The sequence below is a fragment of the Callospermophilus lateralis genome, chromosome 7, assembly GCF_048772815.1.
Source record: "Callospermophilus lateralis isolate mCalLat2 chromosome 7, mCalLat2.hap1, whole genome shotgun sequence".
In the NCBI taxonomy this organism is placed as follows: Eukaryota; Metazoa; Chordata; class Mammalia; order Rodentia; family Sciuridae; genus Callospermophilus; species Callospermophilus lateralis.
The window spans coordinates 62,945,515-62,958,350 of record NC_135311.1 but is presented as its reverse complement, the minus strand read 5'-3'; the positions used below and the strand labels follow the sequence as shown (position 1 = coordinate 62,958,350).

General features: G+C 32.9%; 1 protein-coding gene across 1 annotated transcript in view; it reads right to left on the bottom strand.

Moving 5' to 3' along the window:
• Window positions 1–1,200: 1,200 nt before the first annotated feature.
• Ccdc18 (coiled-coil domain containing 18) overlaps window positions 1,201–12,836 on the bottom strand; it is a 98,001-nt gene continuing 86,365 nt past the window's right edge. The window contains exons 29-30 of the mRNA XM_076861889.1: window positions 9,320–9,787; window positions 1,201–1,263 (exon numbers count right to left, since the gene is read on the bottom strand). Of these exons, the coding sequence (XP_076718004.1) occupies window positions 1,249–1,263; window positions 9,320–9,787 (483 nt within the window). The 3' untranslated portion in view covers window positions 1,201–1,248. The remainder of the gene's footprint in view (window positions 1,264–9,319; window positions 9,788–12,836) is intronic.

The window sequence follows — 12,836 nt, the reverse complement described above, 5'->3', positions numbered from 1 at the left end:
GCTTTTTTGCTTGTTTATTTTAGACTAGGGAAAGGATTTAAACATGTTTATATGACCAGAAGGTGCCAAAGGGATAGGGCTAAAGTATATAAAAGAAGTCAGAGAAAGAAGCTGAAAGTAAATAAGGCCTTGGAGATGGGATGGAAGAAAAAGCTGAACCCTGAAGGTACATGTTTTTCAAGAATTAAGAGTCCAACTTAGAGTGGAAACTACAAATTTATAAAGGTATCAGATATACATTGTGACACTATTAATTAACACTAAGTAGTCCTGGAGTAAGAAGTGACAAGGCACATGGTAGAAAGACAGGGAAATAAGAGTGCTAGAAGAGAAGACTGAATCAGCAAGTGACTCTTTGGATCAATACACTAGTAAATAGCAACAAGAAGATAAAACTTTATTCTACTCCTGACAAATAATTACAAATTTTAAATTAGTGTTGTTAAAATAGTAATATCAATATATTAATGGTTTTAATGTCTAACTCTTAGAAAATATTAATCCCATACAACTTTTTAAGGATACATTTATATTCATTTATAAATTCAATATCTGGTATAAAGACATCAAGACTCTTGAGAAATTTTTAAATATGAAGGCTTAAACATCTCACCTTACTTGTGCTGCACTATTTTTATTCTATCACAGAGCTAACTAACCATGTATATATACACTCATTAGCCCAAAGCTCATCTCTTGATACTTAAATTAGTTTCTTTAGAACATATTAACTTCTATCATTATGTTAAATAATTCTACCTATAAAACTAAAATAATAATCTATTTCATAAGTTGTTATGAGGATTAAATGAGTTTAAATATAAAGTGCCTAGAATAATATCTGATAAATAGTAAACACTCCACAAGTTACCCATTATTATATAATTATGAACCTGTCACAGAATGACTTTTAAATTCATATTAACTTAAAAATTAAGTATTACTAGAAAAATAGCAAATAATATAGTAGTATGATTAAAAATGTAAATAAGTATTACATATTTTAACAATGATCTTTGCATAATAAACAAAGACAAAGAAAGCAGTAATTTTAAACCAAAAAAGGGTTGATTTTCTCTAAAAATGTAATTAACTTTTAAAAGAAAGGGCTTTCTTTAAAAAATTAAAATATAAAATTTATTCAAAAGCAATAAATAACAGCTTCTATGCAATAAGAGCTACATATAATAAGTAAACACAGCACAGTACCAACAATTCCACTTTTTTCATCACGACATCTTCTTTTAATTACAAGTTTTCTCCCTAGAGTAATGCAAAATAATTGATTAATATCTGAAATATTCTTATATTGATTTAACATTAAAAGTATACTATAATAGTCAGAAACATAATTTAAAGCAAGAATGAGAAATATTTAAGTCAACTGCAAAATACGAATCAGAAAAAGTCAATAATAGACCACATGGATACAGATAGCAAGTAATTCTGGAGGAGTAGATGGAAGTACAGATTAAAATAAAGTAATTTTAAAACTCAAAATGGCATATAAAAATAACAGATGTAGGCATCAGTGTCCTCTTATAGTTCAAAGGCACATGAAAAAGAAAAAAGTCTTAAGGATAGAAAGAAAAAGAAGATAGATGTTTGTATGCACAACAAAGAAAAGTAGGAAGATAGAGGAAAAGGAGATTTAAAAAATACAAAAAATACAAGTTAAATATTTTAGTCATATCTTGGACTTTACCTGGGCTATGAATTTGAAAATATTATCATGTACCTAGGTATTTCCCTATATTCCTGCTTCATCTCATTTTTTGCCTATTTTTGCTTTCCCTATAGCCGATTTTCTCACTTCTAATTTTTCATATGTACTATATTTTGTAAACTACGTACAACCCCCTTTTAGAATAAAATGAATATTAAACAATAATTTTTTATAAATTCCTAACAAACATCCACTGTTCTAATAAAAAAAATGATTAGAATAGTTCTTATTGTGAAGTCTCTGAGCTCTCTGAAATTGTGTTCAAAACTGTATAACTTTTTAAGTTCTGAGCTTTTCTCAGAGTTAGAAGCTCTATGTTATAGTCTTGATTGTGAATAGAATTGCCAAGATAGGAATATGAATTATTAACCATTAGAAAATCTATATTAGGGCTGCAACAAAAAAAGGAAAACATTAATTAAGCCCTTCTCATGTGCCAATTTCCATGTTTTTTTCCATTGTACTAGGGGATTTTTTTTTTTTGTACTGGAGATTCAATCCAGGGTCACTTAACCACTGAGCCACATCCCCATCCATTTTTAATATTTTATTTAGAAACAAGGTCTCGCACAGTTACTTAAGTCCTCCCTAAATTGCTGAGGCTGGCTTTGAATTTGTAATCCTCTTGTCTCAACCTCCCCAGACACTGGTATTATAGGCATGCACCACCACAACCAGTACTGTACCAGTGGATTTTTGGAATGCATTGTAGAGCAGGGCTGCATTCTGAGCAGTTGATTTTCTACACAGAGCCCAACAATAATGACCCCAGCCTTTGCATTGCTTAAGGGCTCTTTACACAAATCAGATGATGAATTAAATTCTCTATAGACTTGGCTGATTTGATTTTTGACAGAAATTAAAGTTACAGCATGTGTAGGAAACAACTTACGATATCTCATGAGTAATAGTAACATCTCATGAAAACTTCAAACTAAACTTTTAAACTTTAGTCACTTAATGATTTTTTTAACAATGCAGATTAAATTTGAACATGGGTGGGGTTGTGGCTCAGTGGTAGAGCACTTGCCTCCCATGTGTGAGGCACTGGGTTCGATTCTCAGCACCGCATATAAGTCAATAAAATGAAGGTCCATTGACAACTAAAAAAAAAGTTTTTTTTTAACATAGCAGATAAAAACAATTGTTTAAAAAGTCAAGTATAGCAGTGAAGAAGTTAAAGACACCATAATTAGGACAAAAATTTCGACGGAGCTCCCCTTCCTTGGTGCCTGAAATTCCTGCTTATTTTTCTTAATGATTAATTCAGGACTATTCTAGGGCCTTTGTATAAGCACCATGAAAGAGATGAATGAGTTCAGGCACAATTCACTAATCAAACTAACTACTTTCATATCTGTTTGGCATAATTGGTTTCTTCACATTTCACTTAAACAGAGTCTCTCTGGCTTAAAAGTTTTTTGTTTTTTTTTTTTTTTTCCGGGCTGGGGATGTGGCTCAAGTGGTAGCACACTCGCCTGGCATGCGTGGGGCCCGGGTTCCATTCTCAGCACCACGTACAAACAAAGATGTTGTGTCCGCCGATAACTAAAAAATAAATATTAAAAATTTATCTTTCTCTCTCCTCTCTCACTCTCTCTTTAAAAAAAAAAAAAAAAAAAAGTTTGTTTTTTTTTTTTTTGTACTGGGGATTGACCCCAGAGATGCTGAACCACTGAGCCACATCCCCAACCCTTTTTTATTTAGCCACAGGGTCTTGCTAAGTTGCTTAGGGCCTTTCTAAGTTGATGAGGCTGGCTTTCAACTCATGATTTTCCCGTCTCAGCCTCCCAAGCTACTGGGATTACAGGTGAACACCACCATGCCTGGCTTAAAAGAATTTTTGTTATAAAGATATACATGTCTTTCTCTATATAAATTTATATATAGACATATATATTTATGTATATTTATATATATAAATTAAATATATATTTATTTTAATTGTAGATGGACACAACACTTTCTTTCTTTATCTATCTATCTATCTATCTTTCTATCTATCTATCTATTCTTATGCAGTGCTAATAATCAAACTCAGTGCGCCTCACATGTGCCAGGCAAGTGCTCAACCACTGAGCCACAACTCCAGCCCTTAAAAGAGTTTTAAAATCCTCCCTGGAAATTAGAGATCAATGTAATGTCATACTTAATAGTGGGCATAATACACTGAAGATCAGAACTAGACTGCAGATCAAGTCTCTACACTCCAATTTAAAAAAAAAATCTCTTATTTTTAAAAAAATTTACAAGTGGTATACCTTTATTAAGATAACATACATGTGAATGACCATGAAATCATTTAACAGTAAAAGTAGAGCAAGTCAAAGTTTCATTCAACAATAGCAGTTTTATCTCTGAATTTTCTTACCTTCCATTAAAGGAAAAAAAAGACAAAAAACAAAGAATAGGGAAATTAGAGAAGAAAGAAATAGAGACCCATCAGAAAAAGCAGCAAGAAGATGTCTTCAATTACCCTTGCCCCTTAAGAAAAAGGTATAATATACAAGGAGCAGTCACTTGAAAACTAAAAAGTCAAGATGAGCATTTGTCTAGTAAACATTGTAGAGATGAAAAAAATGGAGCAATGAACGGAGCTTTGAGCAACCCAAAGAGCCAGTCCTTTCTATCAAAGACAAAATTGAGCTGATTTAGGGAATGTGATTGAGGCACATGAGGTGTAAGAATTCCACGTGACCTTTAAGTTCTAAGTACTGACTGTGGTTAATTAATTTAAAACTCAGTAGAACATCATTCAAAATAAACAAAACTATTTGAGCACAGAATTTAACTTTTGATTTTATGAATCTAATTGGGTATAGAATTTTGAATATTTTAGTACTAAGCTTCAATGATAATGGAATGGTAAAATTCCTTGATAAAACATAAAATGACAAGATATTCAAATGCATCTGCATATTCCAATAACCTACAGAATAAGTAATCATTCTATCAGTTGTGTATTAACTTTTAAGTTCTACTCTCCTAACCCCTAATTGACTAAGCAGCTTCAAGACCAATCTATTTAATCAGAAATTACTGAAGAGGATAGAAACACAATCAATGTAAACAGTATAGTACAGAGCAGGGACTCAGTTTACTCATGTGTAATAATGGGGACAATGACATTATTCATTACAATAGAAGAACTATTAGGTTTTCTCTGTGTGTGTGTGTTCTGCGAGAACTCAGTGTCTTGCACATGCCAGGCAAGTCCTCTACACCTCCAGCCCTACTAAGTACTATTACTTTGTACTATTAGGATAATAATAATAACTATTGCTGGTACTATTACTGAGCTATTATAAAGATTAGGAGTTAATTTATGTTAATTATTTAGTGCCTAATATATAGTAAATGCTATGTCTTATTATGATCATAATCTGTCACTACATTTATCAAAATTATCCTGCACAAATTAGGCTTTGTTTCTACCAAAAATAGACCCTTACACACCTGATTCTAAGGGTCATTGGAATAGAGCAGAGGTTCTTGAAAGGAACAGTACTGACCTGTAGGGAACATTCTAGAAGTCTGTGAGGGTAGTTTGAGTTGTCACTAAATTGAAGAGAAAGGGAAATCCTGCTTCTGCAATGTAATAGGCGGGGACAAACAATGCCGGATCTGGTCCTATGATTTACAGGGTTGGTCCCACATGACAAAATTATCTGGCTAATAACTCTATTAAACTTTCCTATTCTACCTATACTCTCCCATTCTCCAAGTTAACTATTTCATATACCTTCTTTGCTTTTAAATCTCCAATGCCTTATCCTAACTTAGATAATAGCCCTGTTTATTAATCAATAAATTCTTCTACCACCACCAAACCTTCTAGTCCATGTGTTTCTATTCCCACATTTTTGCTCTTCTTCTTACTACAGTCAATAAACTTCTTCCTTTTTACCTAAGACCAGTACCTCTATCTCTCTAATTGTATCTTTTTTGGTCACTGTTTTTCATGGTATTGAGGACTGGAGGCAGGACCCCCACATGCAAGGCAAGGCTCAAACAGTGAGCTATATTCTCAACCCTTTTTAAATTTTTGAGATAAAGTCTTGCTAAATTACTCAGGCTGGCCTTGATTTTGCAATCCTCCAGCCTCAGCCTTCCAAGTAGCCAGGATTACAGGCATGTGTCATCATACCCAGCTAAATCTAAAGTTGTTTGTTTGTTTGTTTTGGTACCAGGGATTGAACCCAGAACCCACAGGCATTTAACCACTGAGCCACATTCCCAGCCACTTTTTATTTTAAGACAGGGTCTCAATAAGTTGTTGAGGGTCTCTCACTTGTTGAGGCTGGTTTTGAATTTGCAATCCTCCTGCCTCAGCCTCCCAGGCTGCTGGCATTATAGGTACCTGGCTCCCATTCGATTTTCTTACCGGCTTTTCTTCCTAACACTTTTTTTTTTTTAAAAACCTGGCATTATTATACAAAGTACATGTATGAAGACTTGAATTGGGTGTCAACATACCTTATATACAAACAGAAATATGAAAAATTGTGGTATATATGTGTATTAAGAATTGTAATGCAAAAAAAGTACATGTATAATGGCATAAAGTGACGTGAACATACTTTATATACAGAGAATCAAAAAATTGTGCTCTATATGTGTAATAAGGATTGTAATGCATTCCACTGTTGTGTATTTAAAAAAAATAATAAAATCATTAAAAATCCCTTTGAAAGTATTAAAAAAAACTCTGGCATTATAACATATATCTATTTACTTATTTACTGTCTACCCCACTAAAATGTAAGCTCCATGTGCAAAGGATATTGGTCACTTTTATTTGTTTCTATACTCCCAGTGCTTGGTATATAGTAGGTGTTCAATAAATATTTATTGATAACAAATCTTTACATATTTGGGTCTGCAACGACCCTGTGCACAAGTGTGCTTGCCACAACAGTTTTGAAGTGGTTTGAGGCCTTGCCCTGATCCATCCAGATCAAGATTATAGAAATTTCAGACAATTGCTGGGTACAATGGCTCGTGCCTGTAATCTCAGAGGCTTGGAGGATCCTAAGTTCAAACCCAGTCTCAGAACTTAGCAAGGCCCTGAGCAACTTAGAAGACCCTGTCTCAAAATAAAAAATAATAGTAATAAAAAAATTCAAAACGTTTAAGTTCAATTCTTGATATCAAAAAAATCAGACAACGAAAAAAAAAAGAAAAAAAGAAATGTCTATGAAGAAATTAAATATCTGAATAAACAATATCTAATAAACACAACCACAGTTTCAAATGCTAGATTTTATCAGACTTTCACAGGGAAAATTTCACCGAGATGGAGTGATATTTTAAAAATTTCTATTATTTGCCTTAGCTTTATTAACAGGTTGTAAGCTATTACAGCAGATATCAAATCTTAGGCAGTTTAATAAGTACAGGAATTTTTATACATAGCTCAATATTTTTCATTGTATAATTGATATAGTAGCTATCCAGTTAGACATAAGTCTTTAAGAAAATGGGCAGGGATAATGATGGTACTGACTTGTTTGCATTTGTATTTTTCACTTCATAAATTTAACTGAATGAAAACTCTACTACAAAAACATATAGAATGTACAAAAATGTCTTATAAAAACAATTAGTGTGCCAAGTATAGTGACGCACACCTGTAATCCCAGTGGCTTTGGAGGCTGAGGCAGAGGGATCACGAGTTCAAAGCCAGCCTGGGCAAAAGTGAGGGACTAAGCAACTCAGTGAGATCCTGTCTCTAAATAAAATATAATATAGGGCTGGGGATGTGGCTCAGTGGGTGAGTGCCCCTGAGTTCAATCTCTAGTACACCTCCCAAAAAAGACAAAAACAAAACAAAACAAAAAACAATTAGTGCAATTACCAATCTACACAGAATAATATAAATAAAATGGATAATAAATTTGGCAGAAGTCATTGTAAATTGCTATCCCTTAATTAACAAGTTTTTCTAAAGGGAGTTAAGTTTACATTTCACAATTCCTATCTTTATATTAACAGAAGACCTTTTTTTTTTTTTTTTTTTTTTTAAATTAAAGCTGATTAAAAACTCTTGAAGGCATGCAGGGAATAGTAACATTCAATAGCTCTATTCAGCAGAGAAACCCAAGAAGTTAAAAGATGGAAAAGAAATTACAGGTATTTTCATTATTGCAAATCACATTTTGAACTTAATTTTTTAAAACGTTACTCAGTATTGCCTTACTTTATTATGCCACTTGCACTGTTTGTTAAATACTTGAAATTTCAAAATATTACTACTACTATTATTATTATTTTATACAGTTTTCTTGCTATGAATAGAAAATTACACTCTTTTAAATATAAGGAGGAGTATGAAGACATGAAAAGAGGCTGCAACAGTCTTTGTCTTAGGTTTATTCTTTTTTTTTTAAAGAAAGAGTGAGAGAGAGTGAGAAAGAGGGAGAGAGAGAGAGAATTTTAATATTTATTTTTTAGTATTTGGTGGACACAACATCTTTGTCTGTATGTGGTGCTGAGGATCAAACCTGGGCCGCACGCATGCCAGGCAAGCGCGCTACCGCTTGAGCCACATCCCCAGCCCTTAGGTTTATTCTTAAAATTTATCTTTTTCTAAAAAGCTACCTTAATGTGTTTGAAAATGAGGCAAAAGAGCATCTAAAAATAGCTGACATTATCTGAAGGACAGTATTTACATAATGTAGACTACAGGCATGTGTATTGCATGGGATTGCAAGCATGTGCCATTGCGCCCAACTAAATATATATATTTTTAACATATATATTTTATACTTTATGTATAAAATTTAAAATCTTCTTTTTAAAATTTAGTAGTGTTTTCCTAGACACTTTAAAGTTGTTTTTCTGTGAATTTTAAGTCTTAAATTTTTTCAATTTGTCTATCACAAAAGAAAAGTACCTATTCTCATTCTTTTCTAGCACTTACATTATATGACCATTACTGATCTAAGACAAACACATACAAGAAGATTTTCATGATATGGCATGCTTGACTTAAATAATGGTTGAAGAATAAAAAATAAAAATGCATATACATACACAAATATATACAGGATGAGTATTTTTCACCTGAAAATCTAAAATTTTTTTTAAAAAATATATTTATTTTTAAAGTTTTAGGTGGACACAATATCTTTATTTTACGTTTATGTGGTGCTGAGGATCAAACCCAGTGCCTTGTGCATGCTAAGTGAGCGCTCTACCACTGAGCCACATGCCAAAATGCTCTAAATCATGACAATTTTTGAGTACCAACATGACATCACAAGTGGAAAATTCCACACTGTGAAGTTTTTGTTTTAGGCACAAATTACTATTTATAAAATTGCTTTTAGGATGGGTATATGTGAAGTATAAGTAAATTTGACATTCAGACTTGAGTTTCATCCTCAAGATATCTCATTATGTACATGTAAACATTCCAAAACCTGAAGAAGTCCAAAGCACTTCTGGTCCCAAGCACTTTGGATAAGGATACTCAACCTATATATACATATATATTATATATATATAATATTCATTGTATATATTTTCTTCCAAGTAATATAATTATATTTATCAGAGACAAATTGTTACAACTTATAATGAGATACATACCTGAGTTAAACCAGCACCTGTTTGCATAGAAGATTTTTTTAATAGTCTCACTTCTTTGTTTATGTATCTCAGCATCCCACTAAGAGTAGTAAAGTCATTACTCTCAGAACTATCATCCTCTATGGTATATGTGTGAGATTTAAATGAGTCTGACTGGGTATAAGTCAGTTCCTTATGGCTTTCTTCTAATGTTGAAGGCTGTTCTAATTGCATTTTCTTTAAGTCCTGTAGTAATTCTTCAGAAAGATCTTCATTACCATGAGATTTGAAACTAAGATCACTGGCACTAATAGAACGACGTAGTTTTCTGCACTTGAAAACAGATGTGTGAGAATGTTTAGTAAACTTTGGATCTTGACTATCAGGCATAATTTCTGGTAGAGGTGTAAAGGGAGCTGGTAGAAACTTGATGTCTTCTGCCTTTTCATGTCCAGAAACTCTAGCTTGTAATCTGGTTAATTCTGATTCCTACAGAAAAATTAAACACAGTACATAGAAGGTGCTCAGTATATTTTTATTAAGTGAATAAACAACCTAGAAAATCAAACTCTTAGAAGTCATCTATGTCAACCTTCATCTCAGAACAGGACTTAAGATCTTGACAGCAACTCTTTAAGAATTTTCCAAGGGCTATTTAAACACTCTACTATTTAAGATAGCTTCATTTTGAGACAATTACATATGTTCATTCAAAATATGTCTAAAGTAGCCTATGGAATTCCATAAATACTAGGTTTTCCTTATAGAATTTTTTTTAGTGTTAATGACAATTTTAATTTCTATTCAAAAATAAAAATCTTACACCTAAAAATTTCTCTGAAAATATATAGAGATACATGGTATACACAAAGACTACCTTCAGAATTTCTAAAAGGAAATAAATATATTATCAGCTATTCTGCTTTTGTAAATTAGAATTATTTTGAGAAAAAAATTAGAGGGTCATAATCTTTAATAAATCAATCTTATTAAACATTATATTTCTGTTATTTTCCCATGTCTTTCATTGGGTACTCTGAGCTGTACCAGGATACTGAGAATGAGACCTGTACTGCAAAATCAAGAAGCCTAAAGAAAAAGAAAAAGAAAAAAAGGATGGTATTTTAATTTTAACTAAAAGCTAAATAAAATATTAAAATTTTCTATTTTTAATATTGGGGATATTGCTCAGTGGTCAGTGCCCCTGAGTTCAATCCCCAGTAACCCCTCCCCCCTCAAATAATAGTAGCCTCCTGTTTAAATGAATCTCCTTTTTTTACAGGTATATTTAAGATATATATTTTTAAATCATTTTTAATCTGATAGTTTCTATTTTTAAGTTTGTTCCCTAAAAATACTGTCCCTAAAACTGAAACTGTTATAACCATAGTATACAAAACAAAATGAAACTTTTAACTCCCACATTCCAGTTCTTTTAGGACTTTGTACTATTTTATTTAAATACCTTACTTTTAAGTGACTAGAAAGAGTGACAAGTTTTTGTTTTGGTGGGGTCTTTTTTTTCTTCTTTTTTTTTTTTAAGAGAGAAGTTTTTTTTTTAATATTTATTTTTTTTAGTTTTCGGTGGACACAACATCTTTATTTTATTTATTTATTTATATATATATTTTTTTTATGTGGTGCTGAGGATGGAACCCAGTGCCCCGCGCATGCCAGGCGAGCGCGTTACCGCTTGAGCCACATCCCCAGCCTTGGTGGGGTCTTGTTGTGTAGATCAGTTTGGCCTCAAACTCAAAGTACTCCTGCCTTATCCTTCAAGGGATTATAGGCATGAGCCACAATACCCTGCTTCCAAGAATTGTTTTTTTTTACATTTATTTTTTAGTTGTAGTTGGACATAATACCTTTTATTTTATTTTATTTTTTTATGTGGTGCTGAGGATCGAACCTAGGGTCTCACACATGCTGAGCCACAACCCCAGCCCTTGAGAATTTTTTATAGTAAACCTTAAGTTCACATTTTTTGGCTACAATTAATAAAGTAGTTATAGAGTTGACATAGGATTGTACACAGCTAGAGTTAGGGTATGTTTTCCTGTCATGTGTTATCTTGCAATAATTGAGAAACATTTCTCAGATAAGTAGGAAAACATAACTTTTCAATAAAAGGAAGCATATTAAATATACTAAAAACAATTTACCTTTTCCTTTTTTTTTTTCCCTCTCTCTTTCTTCCAAGTACTGGGGGTGTTATACCACTAAGCTACATCCCCAGCGCTATTTATTTATTTACATAAATAAATATGTATGTATGTATTTTTATATTGAGACAGGGTTTCACTAAATTGCCAAGGCCAGCCTTGAAACTGTAATCCTACTGCCTCAGCCTTCCAAATTGCTAGGATTACAGGTGTGTGCCACCACATCTGGTTAACCTTTTTCTTAAGACTCAAAGGTCACTGTGAGCTGGCTGTGGTGGTGCACACCTGTAATCATAATGGCTTGGGAGACTGAGGTAGGAGGATTGTGAATTCAAAGCTAGCCTCAGCAAAAGTGAGGTGCTAAGCAACTCAGTGAGACCCTGTCTCTAAATAAAATACAAAATAGGGCTGAGGATGTGGCTCAGTGGTTGAGTGCCTCTGAGTTCAATCCCGGGTAAAACCCCCCATCCCCCAAAAAAGAAGGTCACTGTGTGAACATTACTGTAGTGTGCCATCACTGTCTTAGCTTTGCCTATGTTCCAACTGCTCTCAAATACTAACATATATGCTGTCAATGGAACTGCTTCCTATTATTTACAGCTACTTGTACTTGGTCTGTTTCAACACTTCTATTAGACTTTCTTCTTTCTCTTTTATCTTCCAAACTCCTCTTCAGTTTAGACTTTAAAGCCTATTGAGGTTGTTTTTGAGAGCTGTGTCAGATAACAAAGGAATTCTATTTTCTGACTGCTTTACTGGCTAATTACAGTACATATTGTAAGATCTCTCTAGGGGCTATGGTTATGGCTCAGTGGCAGAGTGCTTGCCTAGCATGTGTGAGGCACTGGGTTCAATTCTCAGCATCACATATAATAAATAAAATAAAGGTCCATTGACAACTAAACAATACTTAAAAAAAAAAAAAAGATCTCTCTATATCTATGGTTCATTTATGAATGGCTACTCCTGACCCAGCATGGCGGCACATCTTATAGTCCCAGCTATTTGTGAGGCTGAGTCAAGAGGATCAAAAGTTCCAGACCTGGCAACTCAGCAAGACTCTATCTCAAAATTAAAAAAAAAAAAAAAAAGTTAAAATAAAAAGGGTAGCTCAATGACAGAGCACATGCCTAGCATGTGAAATGTCCTGGGTTCAATCCCTAGTATCTCCATAACACACATGCAAGGCTATTAAACACAGCCACTATTTTTGCAATTTCCTAAGTAGATAAACTTAAAAATCTTGTAAATGATTAATATCTACAGTCAAACTGCATTAACCTCATTGATAATATTCAGCAAGTAAGCAGAAATAATTACTGTAATAAGGGATTACGATGCAGAATCTTTTAATTTTTTAAGATTGATTTTTCACA